The sequence below is a fragment of the Orbicella faveolata genome, unplaced genomic scaffold, assembly GCF_042242905.1.
Source record: "Orbicella faveolata isolate gen_17 unplaced genomic scaffold, um_ofav_v1 contig_2, whole genome shotgun sequence".
NCBI classification, from domain to species: domain Eukaryota; kingdom Metazoa; phylum Cnidaria; class Anthozoa; order Scleractinia; family Merulinidae; genus Orbicella; species Orbicella faveolata.
The window spans coordinates 24,029,246-24,051,056 of NW_028301547.1; the positions used below are offsets into that span (position 1 = coordinate 24,029,246).

The 21,811-nt window shown below is 37.3% G+C and overlaps 3 protein-coding genes across 7 annotated transcripts in view; 2 read left to right on the plus strand and 1 right to left on the minus strand.

Annotated features, from left to right (window-relative positions):
* Positions 1 to 29: 29 nt before the first annotated feature.
* On the plus strand, positions 30 to 7,534 carry LOC110060301 (putative tRNA(His) guanylyltransferase). Of its 2 annotated transcripts, XM_020767062.2 has the most exons (7): positions 30 to 205; positions 296 to 427; positions 834 to 878; positions 3,705 to 3,874; positions 4,024 to 4,112; positions 4,704 to 4,811; positions 5,675 to 7,534. In XM_020767062.2, the coding sequence occupies exons 1-7, from the start codon at positions 102 to 104 to the stop codon at positions 5,801 to 5,803; spliced, it is 777 nt and encodes a 258-aa protein (XP_020622721.1). In that variant the 5' UTR covers positions 30 to 101; the 3' UTR covers positions 5,804 to 7,534. The 2 variants fall into 2 exon arrangements, with proteins under 2 accessions (XP_020622721.1, XP_089146552.1); XM_089290426.1 differs by lacking the exon at positions 834 to 878.
* Positions 6,395 to 15,542, minus strand: LOC110060270 (charged multivesicular body protein 6-A-like). The gene is made up of 9 exons (XM_089290427.1): positions 15,304 to 15,542; positions 14,740 to 14,784; positions 13,846 to 13,910; positions 11,284 to 11,371; positions 9,895 to 9,981; positions 9,389 to 9,454; positions 9,190 to 9,270; positions 8,347 to 8,413; positions 6,395 to 8,119 (listed from the first exon to the last, which is right to left on the minus strand). The coding sequence occupies exons 1-9, from the start codon at positions 15,373 to 15,375 to the stop codon at positions 8,058 to 8,060; spliced, it is 633 nt and encodes a 210-aa protein (XP_089146553.1). The 5' UTR covers positions 15,376 to 15,542; the 3' UTR covers positions 6,395 to 8,057.
* The window catches only part of LOC110060274 (serine/threonine-protein kinase SMG1-like), a 66,253-nt gene continuing 59,974 nt past the window's right edge, over positions 15,533 to 21,811 (plus strand). For all 4 annotated transcript variants that reach the window (XM_089290420.1, XM_089290421.1, XM_089290422.1 and 1 more), the window contains exons 1-9: positions 15,533 to 16,024; positions 17,522 to 17,658; positions 18,350 to 18,408; positions 19,278 to 19,355; positions 19,536 to 19,617; positions 20,048 to 20,095; positions 20,186 to 20,234; positions 21,046 to 21,122; positions 21,471 to 21,543. In XM_089290420.1, the coding sequence (XP_089146546.1) occupies positions 15,637 to 16,024; positions 17,522 to 17,658; positions 18,350 to 18,408; positions 19,278 to 19,355; positions 19,536 to 19,617; positions 20,048 to 20,095; positions 20,186 to 20,234; positions 21,046 to 21,122; positions 21,471 to 21,543 (991 nt within the window). In that variant the 5' untranslated portion in view covers positions 15,533 to 15,636. The remainder of the gene's footprint in view (positions 16,025 to 17,521; positions 17,659 to 18,349; positions 18,409 to 19,277; positions 19,356 to 19,535; positions 19,618 to 20,047; positions 20,096 to 20,185; positions 20,235 to 21,045; positions 21,123 to 21,470; positions 21,544 to 21,811) is intronic.

Consider the following 21,811-nt stretch of genomic DNA (forward strand, 5'->3'; position numbering starts at 1 on the left):
GCCAAGCCTTGTCGTGTTGGCTTGGTTACTAAGTAAAAAAAATGGCGGGTTTTTCGCGGCAAAAGTATCTCTAGCGATGGCTCTGAAATGCTGGGAAAAAAATGGCCAAAAGCAAGTATGAGTACGTAAGAAAGTTTGAGCAGAACGATCAATGCCTCTTGAACTGCTGGATTGTCATTCGAATCGATGGAAGGAATTTTCACCGGTACACTAACCACACATGCTTGGTAACTTCATTCGTGATGAAGTGATCAACAAGATCGTTAAATGAGCTTATGTTTATTTCAACTTTTAGGTTTTCTGATGAACATGGTTTTGAAAAACCAAACGATCTGAGAGCATTGCAGCTTATGAATAAATGCGCTGAAACAGTGATGAAAGAATTCACCGACATTGTGATTGCATATGGACAAAGTGATGAATACAGGTGATTTTTGCAGGGGTGGTTAATAGGAGGGGAGGGGGCTTGGGGACAGTGGGAGGAAGGGGAGGGAAGTGATTGATCTGTAACCTCAATATTCATACTTTTGTCATCCTTTGGAGATACATTTCACTGTTTTGATAACAATAGTTTTGAAATAAAAACACCTCATCATAAGTGGGTAGGGGGAGTTTTGGCAAATCCTCCCCCCCCCCCCCTTTGGCACCCTTGAAAAGATATAATTTTGAAAATGATATGGAAAAATTATGCTTAGGCTATTTAATGAACCTTTTTTCCAGTTTACATAATACAAGTTTTAATGTGGGTCCATGTAAAACTGTATTTAAATATCAATATTGTTTTGTGTGTGGACAACTTGATATTTACAAGGAGTAATTTTTGTTGCTTTTAGTTTAGTATTTAAAAGAAGTACAACACAGTTCAGCAGAAGAGCAAGGTGATGAGCTAAACTATAATAATTATTATTACCAACTGTGCTTAAACCTTGTATGCCCTGATATCACAACACACACTTTCTGTAATACTAATATCTCACAATTATATTGGGAAGAAACTGGTAATATACCCAGTATTCTAAAATCAAAAGAATTGTTGCTCTAAGTTGTTCAATAAAATAGAGGAAAATTGGTACTAACACATGCCAATCAGCCTTGCCAAAGATTCTATATAGAGAGAGGTATTTAGAGCTAATCAAAGTCTACCAATAATTAACTGTTGTTATGAACACCATGACCAGTGATAAGAAACTGATGTATTTTGGTTAGTTGTGGATACAAAATTTACCACCTGTGGAAAATAAGTTCACTTTTACAGTGTTCAAGTCTTTAAGAGCAGCTTTGCCTAAATACCAACTAGACTTGGAAATACCGAAAAAATTGAATTTCTTCAAACTCGCCCAGAATGAAGCCCTATGGGTACTAGTTACAAAAGTATTGTTTTAAGTTTGGTAAATCAAAAATTATTTTTTAATGCAATTTTTTCGTTTCAATGCCCCAAATTGGCCAAAATTGATTGAAAATGAGTGGCATATTCAGACGCTCATAAACTCAAAAGTAAAAATCTTCATTATAAACTGATTGCACGTTGTATTTGTACTTTCTTTCTTGTATAGTTAGAGCTAAATAGATTGCGATTTCATTAGAACTAAAATATTTGACGAATTTTTTAAATTAATAACCCAAGACAGCTTGACAAGAGGTCTATTTTCAAATGGTAAAAAGATGTTCTGGTACACGGCTTTTCCCAAAACGACTAATTTGGTCTGAAAGAGCATTTTTTCTTCAAATAAGTGAAATAAAATTTTTTGGGTAAATAAAATTATGAGTGCTGAGATAGTGAACTAAATGCAGCACTTCTTCCTGAAAACATGACCTTTGATGCAAGCGTAATGATACCTATTACTGCAGGAAAACCCGGAAGAAAAGCAAATGCTTCGTTATTTTGAATCATTTTCTAGTGATATCTCTCTGAAACCATTATTGCAAGAAACTATTTCCAGATGTGAAATCTTACAGGGTCAAAGAAGGAGCTAAAGGGAGCATTTGACACAATAACTTTGTTTGCTGAGAATTGAAGTCCATGAACGAATTCCAGTGAAATTTATGAACTTGAAGTAGTTAGCCGATACTTACCTGAATATTCATATTTATAGCAGTCTTCTTGGATTAGCTTTCAAAACAAGCTGGATCCAGATTTGCAAATCTCTAAAAGAAGAAATGTTTAATGTTCCGTGACCTGCCCGCTGCTATAAATTCCATGCACATGCCAACCGCATGTTTGTCGTAATACTAACTGAACTCCATTGACAGTTTCCATAGGCAACCCCAAAATAAACAACCCCCAAAAATGTAAAGTGAAATTGGCTGTCTTCATAAGTTCCATTACTTTTCAATTTCACTGGAATTCGTTAACGGTTATTGACTCCAATTCTCAGCAAACAAAGTTATTGTGTCAAATGCGCCCTTTAGCTCCTTCTTTGACCCTGTAAGTTTTCACATCTGGAAATAGTTTCTTGCAATAATGGTTTTGGAGAGATATCACTAGAAAATGTTTCAAAATAACGAAGCGTTTGCTTTTCTTCCGGGTTTTCTTGCAGTAATCAGTATTTATTACGCTTGTGTCAAAGGTCATGTTTCAGGAAGAAGTGCTGCATTTAGTTCGCTATCTCAGCGCTCGCGATTTTATTTACCCAAAAATTTTATTTCACCAATTTGAAGAAGATACAGTGGTCTTTCAGACCAAATTAGTCATTTTGGGAAAAGCCGTGTACCAGAAGGCCTTTTTACCATTTGAAAATAGGCTAAATGTAGACCTCTTGTTAAGGTGTCTTAGGTCATTAATTTAAAAAAATTTGTCAAATATTTTAGTTCTAATGAAATTGCGATCTATTTAGCTCTAAATATACAAGAAAGAAAGTACAAATACGACGTGCAATCAGTTTGTAATGAAGATTTTTACTTTTGAGTTTATGAGCCTCTGAATATGCCGCTCATTTTCAATCGATTTTGGCCGATTTGGGGCATCGAAACAAAAAAGTTGCATAAGAAAATAATTTTTGATTTATCGACCTTAAAACAATATTTTTGTAACTAGTGCCATAGGGCTTCATTCTGGGTGAGTTTGAAGAAATTCGATTTTTGCGCCATTTCGAAGTCTAGTTGATATTTAGGCGAAGCTGCTCTTAATACGGTATTTCCTTGAATAATAGCCAGGGACCAAAAGGAGGTGGTAACTTGAGGGGGGTGATTATTTCAATATTGTTTGCAGAAGGTTAGTTAAAAACAACTGATGTTGGGCGTTCTAAATGTTCTCAACTTGATTAGTTTTCAATGTCAATATCTTCGACCTCAGAGTTTGAGTCCTCAATCAGTCTGGCTGGATCATACTGCACTTCAGCATTATCCTCCATGCTTACCACAGTCTAGTGAGAGGGGAGGGGGTGATTATTCAAGGGAAGTGAGGGGGTGGAAGGAGGTCAATTATTCAAGGCGATTATCTTAAATAATCCCACCAAAGGAGAACAATAATTATTTGATCGGGGGGAGGAAAATTAATCAAGGCACAGCTATTATTTGAGGATATACAGTATATTGAGATATAAAGATTCAAAATATCTTAATGATACCTGAATTCTAAACGTGTAAGCCAAAGGCAATGCCAGCTCACTCAAGCTTGATCACTTAGCTAAGGGATGAGGAGTTTTTGTGCCTTGTTGATACAATTTTTGTGCAAGTTAATTATTTTCTTTGTCTTTTTTTTCCAGCAAGCTGGTAACGAATGTTGTGTCACTGTTTTCCTCTTCTTATGTGTTTTATTGGAGCCAATTTTTCTCTTCTCGAGAGCTTCTCTATCCACCAATGTTTGATGGACGAGTTGTTCTCTATCCAAACGAGAAGAACTTGAGAGACTATATGAGCTGGAGACAAGCAGATTGTAAGTACTGTAGCTCAACAGTTTATGATCTATAAGAGAGATCAGTATTAATTTAGTAGGCCAAAAAAGGGAAGGCAACTGGCCTGATTGAGACACTTCAGAGTAAAATAAAATTTTGTTTTCGTTTCTTATACTACTCATTCTTGCAGGTCACATTAACAACCTTTATAACACATGCTTCTGGTGTCTGGTGCAACAGTCAGGTCTTACAGCAGACCAAGCTGAGGAGAGACTTAATGTTAGTAAAGCAGATAAGTCTAATTAATATTTTCATTTTCTGGGAGTCCTCTAATCATGTCTAAACAGAATGCTATTATCATAACTTTTAAGAAGATTATGACATCATTGTCAGTTACAGAGTATTTGAAAAACCGTTAGCTGACTATATAACAACTGGGCGAAACATGCATAATTAAGATAATGCAGAAGATAATGCTATTATCTTCTGCATTTTCTTGGAAATCTAATAACAACAAAGATATGTGTTTCTGTATACTGTACGTGGATGTGATTTTATCTCCAAATTGTCAAGGTATAGATCAAAATGGTGACTGGTTTGGTTGGGGAATGGTGAGAGCATTGTATGCAGAGATGTACTTTTTTGGATAAAACCTAGAAATATGCACATCCTGGATTCTGATCTTCCTTGCTTGGAATCTGTTGTAAAGTTCTTAATTGTCAAACTGAAAAAAATGTATTTCAAAAAAGTCTCCAAATGTGTACAATCATCAATCAGAAGTTGCCTATGACCCCTCCCAAAAACCCCTACACATATACCCCTCCTTCTGGGCTGGGTCATTTCTGACTTCTTGAAATCTTTTCTGATTAGGGCACAGTATCCAGTGACAAGAATGAAATCTTATTCTCTCAATTCAACATCAACTACAACAACCTGCGTCAGATGTACAGAAAAGGATCAGTTCTTGTCTGGGAGAAGGTAATTAAACCACCCTGGCCACCATGGTCACCCTGATCACCCTGATCACCCTGGTCACCCTGGTCACCCTGGCCACCCTTGCCACCCTGGCCACCATTGCCACCACGGTCACCCTGGTCACCCTGGCCAGGGTGACCAGGGTGGTATCAAACACCAAATTAGATTGTAGAAAGTGGAAAATATGAAACATTTCCTAATTTAGCAGCAAAAAAGTGTTGTTCGCAACTTGCTCCTCACCTGTCAAGTATCACCAGGAAGGAAAGTGTTATTTTGAACAAAATAATTATGTTGTTCCTCACCAAATTAAACACAGAGTTCTCAAACTAAGTATTTGAAGAGGCCAAAACAACTTCAGCATTTTCTTTAGTTTTGTTTGCTGCGAAGTAAAAGACTATAATAATTATTGTGTTGTTTCAGTGGGGCAGCTCAGTTTTGACTGCTGCTCATACTGCGGGTGCAGCCACTGCATGCAAGGCCTGGCTATCCTCGGACCTTGCCAGCCTCTTCACCCTCGTCAACCTGGCCACCCTTTCCTCCCTGGTCACCCTGGCAATCTTTGTCTTTAGTGCCACCCTTGCCACCCCCTCACCCTCACTCTCCTGGCCACCCTGGCCACTCTCTGCACTTTGGCCAGCCTTAAAACTTTTGTCATCCTCATCATCTTTGCTGCCCCGCACTCCTACCACCCTTTACTACCAAGGCAAGGGTGGAAAGAGGGGCAGCGGGGCAAGTGTGGCTCTTCTGCATCTCACGCCTCTCACCCCTTACTCTCCCCAGCTTTCACTCTCATTTACCCCTCACTACACAAATGCAGGAATTTCATAACATTTAGCGCAGACTTTGTTTTATCTTGCTCTCTACAGACTGTTGCTGTTGACAACACAGCTGAAGGAGGTAGTGTTAGAAAATCAACGAGACAGATTGTAATCCATCATACTGACATTATAGGTGATGTGTTTTGGAATGAACATCCAGAAATTCTGGACAGTTGAGAAATGGTCAGCTTGCAGTGATGGTTGTGCCTGACCAAAAGTAAACATAAGAACCACTTTGCTGTTTAACAATTAGACCCGTAGCCCTTGCAGGCAACAGGTCAATTGCCCATGAGGCAAAGGCGAGAGGGCGAAGGGTCTAATTATTTTAGTATCACCCAACTAGTGGGACAGAAAAGGCAATAATAAAGTTAGCAAATGCAAGTTGAAGAAATATTTATTTGGGAATAAAATGCAAGAAAGCGTCATGCTTGACTGCGCCAATTTCGCTACTCGAGGACTATTACTAATAGTCCTCTAGTAGCGCAGCCAATTAAAATGCAGGATTTGCATTAGTCCACTAGTTGGGTGATACTAATAATAGTTATTTTATTTGGGATCCAGATGCCCAATAGTCAACTGTATTGACTCCATGTACAGGGTAGTCAGAAGTAACTGGCTCCTCAGCCAGGCTTTTTTTCTAAATTCTTTTGAAAAGATCGCAAAATTGGCACCTACTCCAACTATAAAGCTGCCTACTTTGGCAACCCTGCATGTACATGGAAAACTGACATTGAAAATATTAGAAATCGAATAAAAGAAACAAGCAACTCAACTTTTCACCTGTATATTTATTTATAAAAAGCATTGTCAATAAGGTTATAAGTAACAACATATAAAAAACCAAAGAAACTGCCAATTCTACTTATGCCATCTTAAACAGCAGCATGTGTCAGAGTGAAATATTAAACATGAACAGAGGGTCAATGATGCAAAAGAACCTTAGAAAGTTCTTAAAGAAATAGCAGTCTAAACAAGGTTTAAAGATCTGAACATGCCAGTCTATGATTTGCTGATTTATGTTCTAACAATTCCCTTTATTACATGGTACCCATGTCATATGGTACCCAGTGTGCAAAGAAAGTACTGTTCGACAGCCTAGAAGGCTCTTGGATGTTCTAGTCAAGTTAGTGGATTCTGTCCATCACTTGCCCGATGGGCAATTGAAGTTTCTTGAGGAAAGTTTTTGAGGATAAAATTATTCAAATTACAGATTGAAGAACTCTTGAGATGAACTTTTTTGGCACTGGTGATAAGGATGTTCTGGCTAGTTCACCATAACTTTTTTAGAACTTGCCCAGAGGGCAAGCCTGAAAATTTGCTTTCTTTGCTCCCTGGTGCCTACCAAATCTACCATGCTGGGTGGCAAAAGAATGCTAGCGTCTACAAAACAAAGTGACTTCAACCACTAAAGCTGAACGTTTCCTTTTTTTTCTCTTTTTTTCTCATCCACTTCAGTAGATGTTGTTTGGTGTGACTATTTTATGCCAAAGATCCATTTAGCGTTTGACTAAGCTCATCCAGAAACCAGGTTTACCTTAGATATCAGTTAAATAATCAGGGAAAAATGTGTTATTTATCGCTTTGTTTAGTTAGAAGTGTACATCATTATTCTACAAGGATATCTAATCTTGCATTGCTGGTGAGGAAAACCATAACACAAATAAAAATGTCCCTTAAAGTCTCTTATTGATTGACACTAATTTAACCAATCAGTGACAGTACACAGGTTAACATAGTGGTATATCATTACAACATAATTTGAGTTGCTGCTTGTATCACAGGCATGCAATACGTGCAGAAAGCTGCTTTTTTTTTGGATTCAGGATAGGGGCAGGCTCTTTAACAGACTACATGACTATACTTGACAATATTATTTTTTTCTCAGGTTATATTCTGCTCGTGGTTTTTTAAGAAAAGGCTACTGTAAAGGCTAGAGTCTTGGTCCTTTCAAGACCAAGTGAACTTTCTGTAATACCACTCTCTCTTGTGATACAATTTCCAATCAACATTTTTGCTCGAAAACACACATTAAAATTAAAAGTTATTTGATGCTAACTACAAGACTTATTGTAGATGGTATTTGGCTTCTTAAGACTTTATTTTGATTATGAGAAAAAATACTCCTCTCTCTTAGATGCAATCCAAATAAGATGACTGGTATATTAAACAGGTTGCATTTCACATGTTACAGGTCCTGTTTCATAGATCACAAGTTGCTTGCAACATACCATATCTTACAACACAGGCTGTTAATATGCCACTGGTTGAACACCTAGGGTGCTGGGTATGGCTTGTGTGTAGCATGCACAGCACAGGCGACAGACTATGGGCTACAGGTGTAGTTTATAGGTTGCAAGCCATTAGTGATCTGCTTATTGTACCAGCCATGAACAAATTTATTTACTGGAATAATCAGCTTATAGCATGATGTCTAAGCTGGCACCATCTCAGCTTCTCTCGAAGCTACCCTTTCCTTCTGTGGTCTCTTCTCCCCTGTAAACAAATTTTCAGAACAAAATAACAGTGATTAAAAAAAATTCTCTCTCTCACACACAAGGACATACCATCAGCCAGCAAAGATTGGAAGGGACCATTTTACCAACACTAATTTAATTAATCTTCAAACTCTTAGACTAAAACAGTATGTTGCCAAACTGCTATTTCTTATGAATGTTATAGTCAAAGATTGGCAGTAATACTCATTGTTATCAAATACATACCAGGTTCTTTTGTGGGCACTTCTGGTAATGGTTCTGTTGGTACTTCTGGAAGATTCTCTGTCACAGACTGAAATAAAAAAAAAAAAAGAATATTACCACTATGTCTTAGGAAAGTACAGTGTATTTTGTTCCCAAAGAAAAGAAATGCTTTATAAAACCCCTGGAATTGATGCTAGTTAATTACAATGTTTTGTCAGGTTAATTTTGTGGGGTTATGTGTAACAAAATTGCGGCCTTATGCGCAACAGAGCACGAAGAAGATAGGTGAGGTTGTGATGTGTAACAAATCACCATTACTACTACTACAGATGTACTGAGTGAATTAAGTGACAGACTTTCTGGGAACATGATACCAGGGCAATGGTAGTGATCAAACCCTCAACATTTGGATCTGGAGTGCAATGCATTACATAAAATCCTACAATGTGCACTTTGTCATTCTTTTTATCCTGTGAAGTTAAAAATTTTATAAGGCATATCGGCTGCTGCTTCAACAATTTCTTGTTCTTGGTTTTCATGATCAACAGATGCACCAATACATAGTTACATTTTTAAAGTACAACCACAGAAATTTACATAAATACTGAGAAATGCACTTGACAAGCATAACAATTGAAATTTTTTAATGCTACATCTTGTGTTTCTTGGTGTTACCATTGATTATTGTGCTTTTGCCAGCATTAATTTTCTGCCTTCGTGACGGGCTTAAACATTTTATTGCAGACATGAATGTTAGTTCCTTGGTTTGTTTATCTCTATCAGTATGAGTGCTCTGTATCAGTCTAAAAGAACTTATTGAATTCTACAAAACAGTAACTGGTTCTAATACATGTGTCATACAACCTGTGTCATTTCCTCGAGTTCTTGTAACACGGCATCTTCATCTTCCTGGGTCAAACTTCCACTCAAAAGGTCATCAATTTCCTAAGGAATGAAAAAATGAATGAATTATGCCCGTATTGTAACTTACAGTGATGAAATTAAGACTGTGGTTAACAAGAGAATAAGACATGTTTTTCCAGTTGATATCAACAGCACCTACCCTCTGGTATTCAATTCCTTCCCTGGTTTCATCCATTATTCTCTCCACATCTTCTATTGACATTATCTATGATACAATGAACAATGATCAAGACACTATTGGAGTGCTCCTTTAGCACCTACTTACATAACAGCCCGTGCTACAATCAATCAGTCAGTCAATCAATCAATCAATCAATCAATCAATCAATCAATCAATCAATCAATCAATCAATCAAAAAAACATTCAATCAAATCAATCAGTCATTCATTCTTCAGTCAGTCAGATGATCAATTAAACAATCAGTCAATTAAGCATGTGAGCAATTAATGATTTGATCAATAATTATTATCCTTTGCTTGATCAACCTATCAGATGAGTCACTCATTAGCTGAAGTATTACAAGTGAAAATGGTAGTTCGTTGTTTTCAAGTGATCAGTTCAGCCCACAAGTTACACACTGGGCCACTTTGTTTATGAGGCTCTTGAAATAGGACATGCACTTACTTAATATATACACTACATACCTCATGCATTTTTTTAAGTGCCTCATTTCCTTGCTTTAGTCCATCTGCCACTTGAATTTGAACTTGAGCAAACTCAACATCTTGGACCTGTGGTGATAATGTTTAAACACGCTTATAAGTAAGAAATTCAGTACTCAGTTACATGGAGAGTTATCGATAAGGCCAAAAGAAGTCTAGCAAAGAAAACAAATATATCTTTGAATACAGGTTTACAATCTCTTTTTACATTGAACGACATTGGTTTATTCACATTCTTGTTAGACTTCAAGGCTCGGAAAAAAAAAAACTTCAATTCCAGCTTGCCCTTTGGACAAGCAACTATAATTTTGCTTGCTTTGCTTTGCTTTTCCTTGGATAGGAGGCCATAGCAGCCAATCCTTTTGGTCTGTCTTTTATAATGAGTTTATCGAGGGAGATATAAGCAACCTTTCCTTGCGCTTTGACACTTATAAAATTAATGTTTGTGAGAGTTCAAATTAAAATTGAATTGAATTGCCCTGGGCAAGTCTTAGTTTTTTTTTTATTCAACTGGTAGATGACTTGTCTAACCCCTTGCCCATTGGGCAAGTGAGAATGGAAAGTTACTGTCCTAGCAGGAAAATCAACTTGTCCCCGATGACCCAATGGCACTTTTCTCAAGCCCTGCATTTTATATGGCAATTCCGTACTTGTGCAGTGTTATGCACTAACGGTAACAAAGAAAGTAAAAAAACGTTTTTGGGCCTAGTGGATAAGAGACTGGCACTTTGAAAGAAGTCCTGTTTCAGTAGCATAAAGTAGCTATTACTAACTATTTCTACTTTCCCAGGAGGAGATGCCTGTCTGTTGAAAGTTCCCTCTTCCCACAGCTACATTCCCCTAACAATTTATGATTGTTACTATCACCCAACGAGATTCATCTTTTGAAAGAAAGTGTCTTACAAATAACACAATAATCATTGCAAAGGTTGAACCAAGACTTCTACACCACTACACCACAACTACCTCACTTACTGTATTTACTTGAATAAGCGCTGCGCATGAATATTTTTCATGGCTTACAGGCTTGAAGTTAACCTAAGTTTTGGCTTTCGTAACAGCCTTGTGAATACTTTTCTGCAGGTTTTCAACAATGCTTCACTCAATGTCAATGTCCTGACTGTTGCTGAAAGTGCACAAGATTTAACACAGGATGCACTTACAGAATGCAATTACGGGATGCGACTACAGTGTATTTTTATCATCTTCACCGCACCTGCAGCACTTATTCGAGGGCGGCGCTTTTCCACCCCATGTGCAGCACTTAATTGAGGGCGGCACTTAATTGAGGGCAGTGCTTATTCGGGGACGGCACTTATTCGAGTAAATACGGTAATGTATTGTACAAAACAAAACAATATATTAACAAACCATTTTTTCTAAGTTGTCCAACTGGTTGTCTGTCCTTTCAAGGGTCTGCTCCTGGTATCTTTTCTTTTTAAGGAGTAACTTTGCTTTACTGGATAATTTTAATTAAACAAACAACACTGAATATATCTTTCTAAGGCAACGTTTTCACGAATGAAGAGGCCATTGTGGCTTACTGCACTAGCACTTAATTTTATTAACTTATTTGAGAGTTAAGCAACTTTATTATATGGTTTGTGTTTGTAGCCAATATAACATGCACTCTGATTGGCTAATTTTAGGGCTGTGACTAAAAGTGGGATGGGGACTTGGGGACTGGGACATGGGACATGGGACGCGGGACTCGGGGATGCGGGGACGCAAGGACATGGGAACTTGGGACCTGGGGACACGGGGATGTGGGGACTTGGGGATGTGGGGACTCGGGGACGTGGGGACGTGGGGACGTGGGACACGAGCACGCGCAGGGACTTAAGGATGTGGGACGTAGGGACTGGAGGACATGATAAACAAACATCACCTGATTTTTGCGCTGAATTTGTAAAATACAATTTTCGGCGGTCAAGTGAAAAGTAGTAGGGACCTTGAGCACCGATGATGAATGAGACGACGATGATGAGTAAAACTTCTGTAAGACTGGGTCGAGGATGTCATTCATGGTGTGAAAACCAAGTGCAAGTACATGTAAATAGAGCTGAGTCCTTGCAAACATCGACCTAAAACTATCGAAAAATTTTGTCATGTCTTCCTTTCACGAGCTCCACGACCAATTTCGCTTGAGCTACGAAAACGGTACTATCGATGACAACGAACTGTCAGTCCTACATGAAGAATTTATGTCGAAAAATCTCGATTTCTCATAGGACGAACATAGGTTTTCACTCGGAGAGATTAACTAACCCGAATTTTCGGGCGGATATAATCTAAAACGACTTTCACGGTATAAAATTCTATCCTAAAAACATAAGCGAAAGCCTACATGTAGATAGGAACCAGAAGAAAATGAAAGAAGGAGTCATTTTTCAATTTCTGAATTCATTTAATTTTCTACTTTCGCTGACAAGCAAATTTCACTACGGACAAATCGATAAACCCAAAATAATGTTATTACCAACGATTTCTACATCAAACTCGCCGTAAAATCTAGTTAATACAAAGCTAAGAGGTTAAATAAATAACCAAATTTCATTCCAATAGTTTGATATAAATTTCTGGCTGAAACACTGCACAAATAAATTAATACATACTCATGTTTGCTCAGGATGGCAAACCTGACGTTTTGACGTCCTGAACTTCACATGGACTATGAGTCGAGCATGCATAGTAACACAGTAAGGGGAAATTTTACTTCCGGTCGTTGTCCTCTGGGTTCATCGTCGTCGGTGCTGGTCCCTAATATATGCTGGGGATCATCAGCTTCTGGTCTGCTGACAAACTCTCCAGCATATCAGATTACCTTTCACTTGACCGCCGAAAATTGTATTTTACAAATTCAGCGCAAAAATCAGGTGTTGTTTGTTTATCACGTCCCCGAGTCCCCGCGTCCCCGCATCCCCGCGTCCCCACGTCTCATGTCCCCAAGTCACCGTCCCTCTTTTAGTCACAGCCTAATTTTAGGGCATTATTCTTCTGTAAGATTACCTTTTCATAAATGGCTGCCAATTATAAATCTTAAATTGTAAGTATTAAAATTAGCTTGACTAACCTCGTTTTTAAGTTGATAATTCAAATTAAATTTTTTACTCTCAAATGAGGTTAGAGAAGCTAATTTAAATGTGTACAAAAGAATTTTAATTTGGCAGCCATTTATGAAAAGGGTCTATGCTCATGGCCGATTATGGGCCTGCAAAAGTAAAGCAAACAATCCATATAATAAACAACTTTTTAAACTCAAATGTTTGGTCTTTACCGAAAAATCTCAAACCTCGGCCTTGCCCTATTGACTGTCTGTTAGTGATCCACAAGGTCTCTATTTTAGATTTTTCCCCAAAGACCTCACTCTCAGTTAATGAGTAGTTACTGACAGCAATCCACCGTAGGAAAAAATATGGCGGTTGTACATTTTACCACAATACCCTGCGAACATAACACAGCCTACAAGGCACACAAAGAAAGGCTGCCAAATTTTTACAATATTTGTCCCTGTAGTAAGGACATTGTGTAGCCTAGGTTTGAAGATTTTGTAACTCTTCTGTATGTTTTTATGAACGTTGTTAAGATTTTTGTGCACTAGGAACTATGGGTAAATGTACCAGTCACCACGTTTTCTCTTATGCAGGATTGATTCAGTGTCATTCCTAACAACACAATACAGTGACCTTGGAGATTGTTCAACTTCACACCATCTGACCCTGAGTCCAAACACAAGCCTCTGATGCCTTCCTTATAGTTACTTCTTAAATATTTCTTTTTTATGATAATACCACAAATAAAGAAATAATAATAAAAAAAACATAAACTTACTCTTTCTTCCCTTCCTTTAAGAGCTGTTTTGATAATAATATCGTCTTTTTTTTTGAAAATACCATAAAATAAAAAAAAATTAAAAAACCCACATAAACTTACTCTTTCTTCCCTTCCTTTAAGAGCTGTTTTGCTAATTGTCTTTCCTTTTCAAGATTGAGTTGTATCTGATGAAAAGAAAGACATTTATAAGTACAAGTCAGTTAAACATGCTGCCAGTAGATAGTGTGATAGTTGGAATCTGTTTATAGGTGTCTGTTTATGGCAGGTGCTGGGAGAAAGTAGACACGATTGAACTAAGAATAATCAATTAAAACATATTTTAAAAAATGTAGGTTTAAACTCTAGATCCAGCCACTGACCTTTAAGTCATTATAAATACCCTCCACCACACAACATAATTTATGTATAAAAATGTACCTTTTCAGTGTGCAAGGAAAGTCATGTATGATTGCATGGTGCTGGTGACTTTTAAAATAGGCTTTCCTTCACTTACCAGACAGGCAAAGTGAAGTTTCTTGGGATTTTTTTTTAAAGAGATTTGAATATTTACAAAGTACTGTAAAGGAAGCGCGGTAGCCTCATGGCAAGTGCGCTCGCCTCCTGATCGAGCAGTCCAGGTTTGAGCCCTGGCCAGGGACATTGCGTAGTGTTCTTGGGCAAAACACTTCACTCTCACAGTGCCTCTCTCCACCCAGCTGTATAAATGGGTACCGGTGAACTTAATGCTGGGGGTAACTCTGCAATGGACTAGTATCCCATCTAGGGAGGAGTAGAAATACTCCTAGTTACTTCATGCTACAGAAACTGGGATAAGCGCCGGCCTGATCGGCCACTTTGCTCGTATGCAGACTTCTTTTTTTTACTGTAAAAGAAGGGGGGAGGGGAGGGGGGATGCACTAGTGAGAATGACTTTTGAGCAAGCAGTTACAGCTTTCCCAAGGGGTAACTAGTTCCAAAATCAGTTTGCTTTGCAGCCTGTGTTTTATTTAGCACCTTTTTCTGGTATTGCTTCAGCTTGTCCCTCTGCTGTTTCAATGCCTGAAAAATCACATAGTATTAAATGATTATTTTTAATATGCAGCCATAAGTAAATACTTTTGATTTGATGTACATTAATTGTACTGTCTGGTTTCTGGTGGGTAAGTTGCTCTGAAATATAGTACTTAAACTTGTAGGTATATAGTAGAATAGTTTCGAACTTCATCATCATTAATTTATTCTTTACTGTTAGAATGTTTGTCAGAGTGCTTTTTTACCAACCTGGTTGCAGTTGACCTGCAAGACTTGGCAATTTCAACGAGAGTAGCAAGAGGGAAGGAGCAGGGGGAGGGGTCTCATATGAACCTCATATGAACCCTTTGCCATGAACCCTTTGCCATGCACCCTTTTCAAAGAATGAACCCTGTTTTACAACTTACTTTATTTTGGACGTCTATCTATCTATTCATATTTATCTAGTCTGCTGAGTACCCTGCATGGCATTTAATTGTTGATGGTTTCAGCAAAAGAAGGAAGCTAAAATGTTATGAGATTAGCCTTAGTTAAAAGTATTCCTACCAGAATTGCTTTATCCTGTTCAGTGATCTTTGGTTTTTCAGGTTCTTTCTTTTTGCTAAATAAAGACCCCATATTTCTCAAATGAAGATAAGGACAGCTAGTTAGTGAAGGCTATAACGTTGGTGCGTTTGTGACAACAGAACTAGGACATTTCTTTCGTTCCTACACAGGAAGTAAAACTGCCGCCATCTTATTTTGTTGCAACCAGATGAAAAGCATGAAAACGAGGCACTCTTTGCAATCTGGTATTCAAGATGGCGCTTGGCGCTATTTGAGTCTTACGCGTGAATTTCTTGTTCAAGTGGAGAAGTCTTCATGGCAGAATGAAATGGTATGAGTGGGAGACCACAGGGCCGTGGTAGGCAAACACGCAGAGACCGCTCTCAGCGAAATAAAGGCCGAGACCACTCTGCAGACTCAGTGGGCAGCACTACAAGTACTCAAAGTGAAAGAGAAAGAGATCGAGAAAGGGAACAACGAAATGGGCGGAACACCAGACGTCGTCCTGAAAAGAAAGACGACCGAGGCAGACGAAAAAATGAGGAAACTAGAAGAGATGTTTCCGATAGGGAAGGCAGCAAAGTCAATGCTGTTGAAAAAGATAAAGGAAAGCCTCGCTCAGAGTCTGAGAAACAACCTCCTCGCGGAAGAGGTGAACCTAGCCGAGATCCTGCTAGGGAGTTAAACCGAGACAGTTTTGCTTCTAAAAGCTCAGCTAATGGTAAGTAGAAGAATAAAAATTCGTACCTTTATTGGTACTAGATTACTGTATCTATGATAGTTGGCTTATGTTGTAGACGTTCAACGGCAAAGAGACAATTGTGTTTATTACAATGAGGCGCCGTTGTTCAAATTTGAAAGCCGCAATTGCAGTAGCCGAGCATTTTGTTGTGAAAGCACACGCTACGGCGGAAAATTATGTCTGAAGGTTTCTTTGGGGTTATTGCAATTTTCCAAGTGCAATTTAGATCGAGTCTTGTTACCATACAGTCGACCTCAAGAGTATAAATTTAAGCTTATCAAACGAAAACAGATCGTTACTTTCAGCTTCCGGCTATACACTATGAAGTACTGAAAAATTCATCAATAGATAGCGATTATGCTATTTTTACTGTTTTTGCACGCGAAATTTGTTTGTGCAAGCTTTGAACATTTTACTCGATATGTGTTTCGGTAATTTGTTATGGTGTTAATTTCAATTTTTTCTACATCTGAGCACAGTACTAGAACCCAGCCTTCAAGAATTCAGAAAGCCATTAATAGCTGACCATAGCTCCGTAATTTAGCTCCTGGCTCAATTATTTTGCACATCTGAGTAAAGCAATTGAACCCAGCCCTCATGAACAGAAGGGTTGGACAGGTTGTTTCGTTTAATCTTTTTAATTACTGTTTGAAATGGAACAGCACAACATTTGTCATTGAGCTGAAAGAGTCAAATGATGTGGATTCCTTCTCTTCAAATTTCCTTCCCCTTGCTAATTAATTCTCAATTAGGCCCAGTGGGGATAATGGATAACATTACCCAGCAGATAAATAATTGGTCAGTGTAAAATGATGCAGACTGCAGACTAACCTTAACCTTGACCAAATTTTAGCCAAAAACCCCAATAACTAACCAATTATTTACTTAACCTCCTCACTGTGCAAAGCAGGACACCTAAGGCCGTAATAACTAACCAATCCTCTGTAAATTAGCTCTGGCTCTAAAATTAACCCTAAAACTAACCCTACACTGCACCTCTCAGTTAGTTACGTGCTTAGCTAAATGTGAAGCTAAAAACTAATCACATATAATTTCGGTGCAAGCTGTGGACTGAAATGAGGTTTTAGCTTAGTGGTTAACTTACCGGTCAGCTTTGGTGAAAAGTAACCAAAAATATCAGAGATCTGTGGACATCTTTGGAAGAAAGGATGCTTTTTAGTCTCCTGCCCCATCTCATCACTTTATCTTTATCAGCTTAGTCCAACTAAGAAAAGAGGTTTGTTTCTGAAGGTGGGTCATTACTTGAAAAAAATTCTTTGGTCAGACAAGGTCATTCCATTAGATTTAATTGTCCAGCTTTGATGGCCTTTGATATTCCTCTTATTTAGCAATAAAGTTATCAAAACACTTGGGTCATATGTACATAGAATTCCTATTAAGCAAGAGAAGTTTCTGGAAGTATTTTTCTTAACTGCTTACTTAATATAAAATCGGGTGTCATGTTTTATTTTTCAGAACGAAATAACATGTTTGGTGATGATTCTCGTTTATCGCATCTTGTAAAGAGGATTACCAAAGAGTCTGAACGTGAGCGACGTTTAACTGCAGCTCAACAGTTTGAAGAATTCCTTAGCACTCCTGATAATTATCAGGTAATCTTGATGATGTAGTTGTACACCATATCACTGGTCAACACTTGGGGACTATTGCACTAGTTAAACACATAAGCATGGTAATTTTATAAAAAGTACTTGACCTTTTTGGTGCAAAAATCTAGCTGGTATACTGTGTTGGAAGAACACATTATAAATTAAAGGTATCTTACCTTTTAAGAATCATTTTAAATTTGTGGTTTACAAACTCTTTGTGTTCTTCCTGTCATCATTAAACAAACTATTGAAATACATACACATTACTTATGGCATAAATTGAGTGTTCAAAGATCGGATCATATTTTTCTTGTGGCTTTGTGCTTGTACATGAGCTCCCCAATCACAAGCTTGCTTGCAAGCTAAATTGTGTTTTGCTTGCTAGAGTGGTGCTTAATTCTGGTTTCCATAACATGTCGTAATATCAGTAGTGCTATTTTCTCTGAATGAGATGTTAGTCCATTGCAGGTAACATGGCATTTTTGTCAGGTTGAAAACGTTTTTCATTTATCTTTTCCCCTAAAGGGTGTGAACATTATATGTAGACCAGTAAATCAATACCAGGTTATAAACAATAAGTTACATGTAGTCGTAATAACTATAGCCAAATGTACTTTGAATAGTACTGAACTTGAGGTTTTGGTCATTGTTGATCAGCTTTCCAAGTTATTCAAACGTTTTCTTATGTTTCCAGATAGTAGACAAGTATGCAGAGAATCTATTTTCAGCCTTAGAAGATGTGCTGTTTGAAAGGTAAAATTGTTTTCTAAGAGGATAGGTATGTTATTATTAATAAAACAGAGGAGTCCAATTCAACAAAGTCGAACAACTGTAAAGCTTGAGTCATATTTGTTAAGCACAAGTATAATAAATAATTGGTCTTTAACTTTTCATTGATTTGATGTCAGTATCTAGGTAATTATATGGTTTCGAGTTCAATTTGGAATTAATTTGCACAAGTGAGTTTTTCAAAAAGTTGAAATTGCACAAGCCACTTCAGCGAGTGCAATTTCAACTTTTTGAAAACTCACATATGCAAATTAATTCCAAATTGAATGAGAAAAACCATATGATTACTTATTAATAATATAACATGAAAAAATTTGCATGGAGGAAGTGCTGGAAGTTCTTTCTTGAAGCAATTTTTCTCATTTGAGAAAACTTTTTTCAAAGTTTCTGCACAAAATTTTCATCATCATTTTACGTGATATCATCGGCTTACAAAATGTCCTGTTGTCTTTCAGCCAATCATAATCCAGAATTACGATGAGTAATTTGCACTGGTGTTACACTTTTTGCACTGGTGTTACACTTGATTTGCACTGCTCTCAGCCAATCAGAATTGAGTAATTTTTTTTGTGTATATTATTATAAGTATAATATTATTAAACACCAAATTGAAATGTGCTGGGTCCTGTAAGTAAGTAATCACAATGGAAGCAATATTGTTGGTTGTAAAAAAGGAATGAAATGTTCATGGGTAAGAGGAAGGCAAGTGTTAATTTGTTTCTGACAGGTATAACCAAGGAACCTATTCAAAGACAACTACCCTATTGCAGCACTGTAAATGAGGTTTTCTGTCTAATCACTCAGGCATTTTCATTTGGTTATAATCTTTACAGGGGACAGCCAGAACTTAAAGAGAAAGTAGCACTATGTGTTGGTTTGATTGGTGGAATTTTAGGCAATGAGGCTGGAAGGTAAGCAGATGAGATACTTAAAATTTTTGTAGCCTGTTGGTTATTATAGCTCTGATCTCAAACTTTCTTGACTGTGCTGCTGTATACCATTTGCTAATTGACCATGCCACAAATGATCCATGGTGGTCCTTTGAAGCTATCATTATAATTGTAGTTAACATTAGTAAAATTTGTGCACAGGTTTTTTCAGTGGATCTTTACCAAACTAGAGTCATCTGTATCGGATGAAGTCAAGATCTTACTGCTTACCGCACTGTCAAAGGTAAATGCATGGTTACTTGCCAAGTGATTAGTTTTGTTCACTGATTCTTGACATCAGTTTTGTTTCATTGAAAAAAGTTAAATAACCAACTAACCAAGCTATTGACTGATTGATTCTTGTTAACTAAAATGTATATTAAGTAAAATTGGTCTTTCATTGTTTTGTTTCTTTTGTCTGGTCATTCTGTCTATTCATTTGTTATCCCCATACCTGTTTGTCTATACCTTTGTCTGCATTTCTCTATCTTGTCTGGTTGTTTGCCTGTCTGTTTTTTAGTCTTTCCATTTGTCTGTTTACAACAAATGTGTCACATGCCTTACAGGAAATATCTCATGTTTAAGACTTTAACACTAACACAAAGCATATGCATTATAGAGAGAGCACTTGTTATTTTATCAGTAATATTATCTTTTTCTTACTTTCATTAAAGGCGATTCAAGTGGACACCAAAAACAAATGCTTCAGAGATTTCATGATGGTAAGTAGGGGTTGCACTGGCATTTGTTGCAGTTAAACAAAAGTTGATCTGGAAAGTATTTTGTGATACAGTATATCTGATTTCTTTCAGAACGTCATGAGCAGCTTGCAGAATATCTTGGAAAATGTGGATACATCAGGTAGTGGGATCTTCTATCACTTTCACAATTCTTAAAATTGGTTTATTTTTTAATAAGTAATAGTAATTGCTCTGAGTAAAGAACAATCTAGGTAATAATCTGGGAAGTAATTTAAATTGTCTGAACGTGCAGAGAAAGGCTGATTTGAATGTAAATGCCCAGTTACTCTTTAAATTGTTTGACGTTGTTCCAATTATCGATGATTGTATCAATAACATTTAAAGATTAAGAAGTCTTTAAGAACTTCTTTTTAGTGAAGAAGTTTTACTAGTATTAGGGAATTCAAATTTAATATTATCTCTGAAATGAAACTCCAAGTGCATCACGACAGTTTAAAATGTTTTGTATCATTTTGAAAATTTTGGTACTAATTGAAAAAAAAACTTGTACTGGTTCAGCAACAAATAAACAAATTGAATGTGGTTTAGCGTGGTCTGTACTCTTATCGACAATGAGTACGCATCGTTACAGTGGTTAAAATGTTGTGGACTCACTCGGCTACGCCTTGTGAGTTCACAACAAATTTTGACCACTGTGATGACACATACTCGTTGTCGATAAGAGTACAGACCACACTAAACCACATTTCGATTTGTTTTTTACCACAATATCAATGTCAAAGAGAATTTTTTTTCAGAGCGCAAGTTGAAAAAGGCATTGCGTGACACATTGGCATGAGCAGCGTGCTATGGACTCTTATCAATAATGGCAAATTAGCCAATCAGATTGCGAGATTAGCAGCAACTGTGATAAAATAATTATTTTACCATGGTTAACATTCATTGTATATGTTGATGTTGTTGATTAACAGATTTGCTACGTGCAGCTCTTAATGTGATGATGCCAATTGCTCTAGACTACCCACATGCATTTGCAGGCCACTTCAGGGTAAGCTATTTTTGACAGAATAATAGATGATTTTCTTCCACTTCCTTTCTGTTTTTGCTTGTTTTAACCATTGTTAATTGCTCTTATTCTTGTCCAAAGAAAACCAAACTTGCCCTTCTTGCAAGCCTTAGCTATGATGCAGAAGCCTAAGAGTCTTTCTCTCTAGTCCTCCAAAATGTCTTAGTAGCAGGATTAAATAATGTCAGACAATTTTTCCAAAAAACTTCACTTGCCTGTCGGGCAAGCAAAGTACAAATTCAAGTGGTCCTACTGAAAATCCACTAGCACCAGGCTATCAGACACAAGTTTCCCTGCGTGCTGCTATTTGATTTAAAGTTTTTTTTGTAGGACACTGTAGACATCCTTGTTGGATGGCACATAGACACTTCACAGCAGAATTCTCTCACCAGCTACACATCAGGTTTGTTGAAGTCTGCAAATATTTAACAATCTAAGAAGAGAGAAACTGTTGGTTCAGTTGTTCACAACTTAGCCTTTTGCAAACATGAAACAGTTTGAAAAAAAAAAAAAAATTTAATGTACAGTGATGCCAGTCAAAGCCCCAGTTGAGGGTTTCAGGTTTTCCCAAATATTCACAAGTGTCACCCATGTTTAATTTGGTAAAAGCACAAAGATAGTATGAATTTCCCTCACTTTATGTTTAAAAGGACGGAAAGGAAAAGCACTCA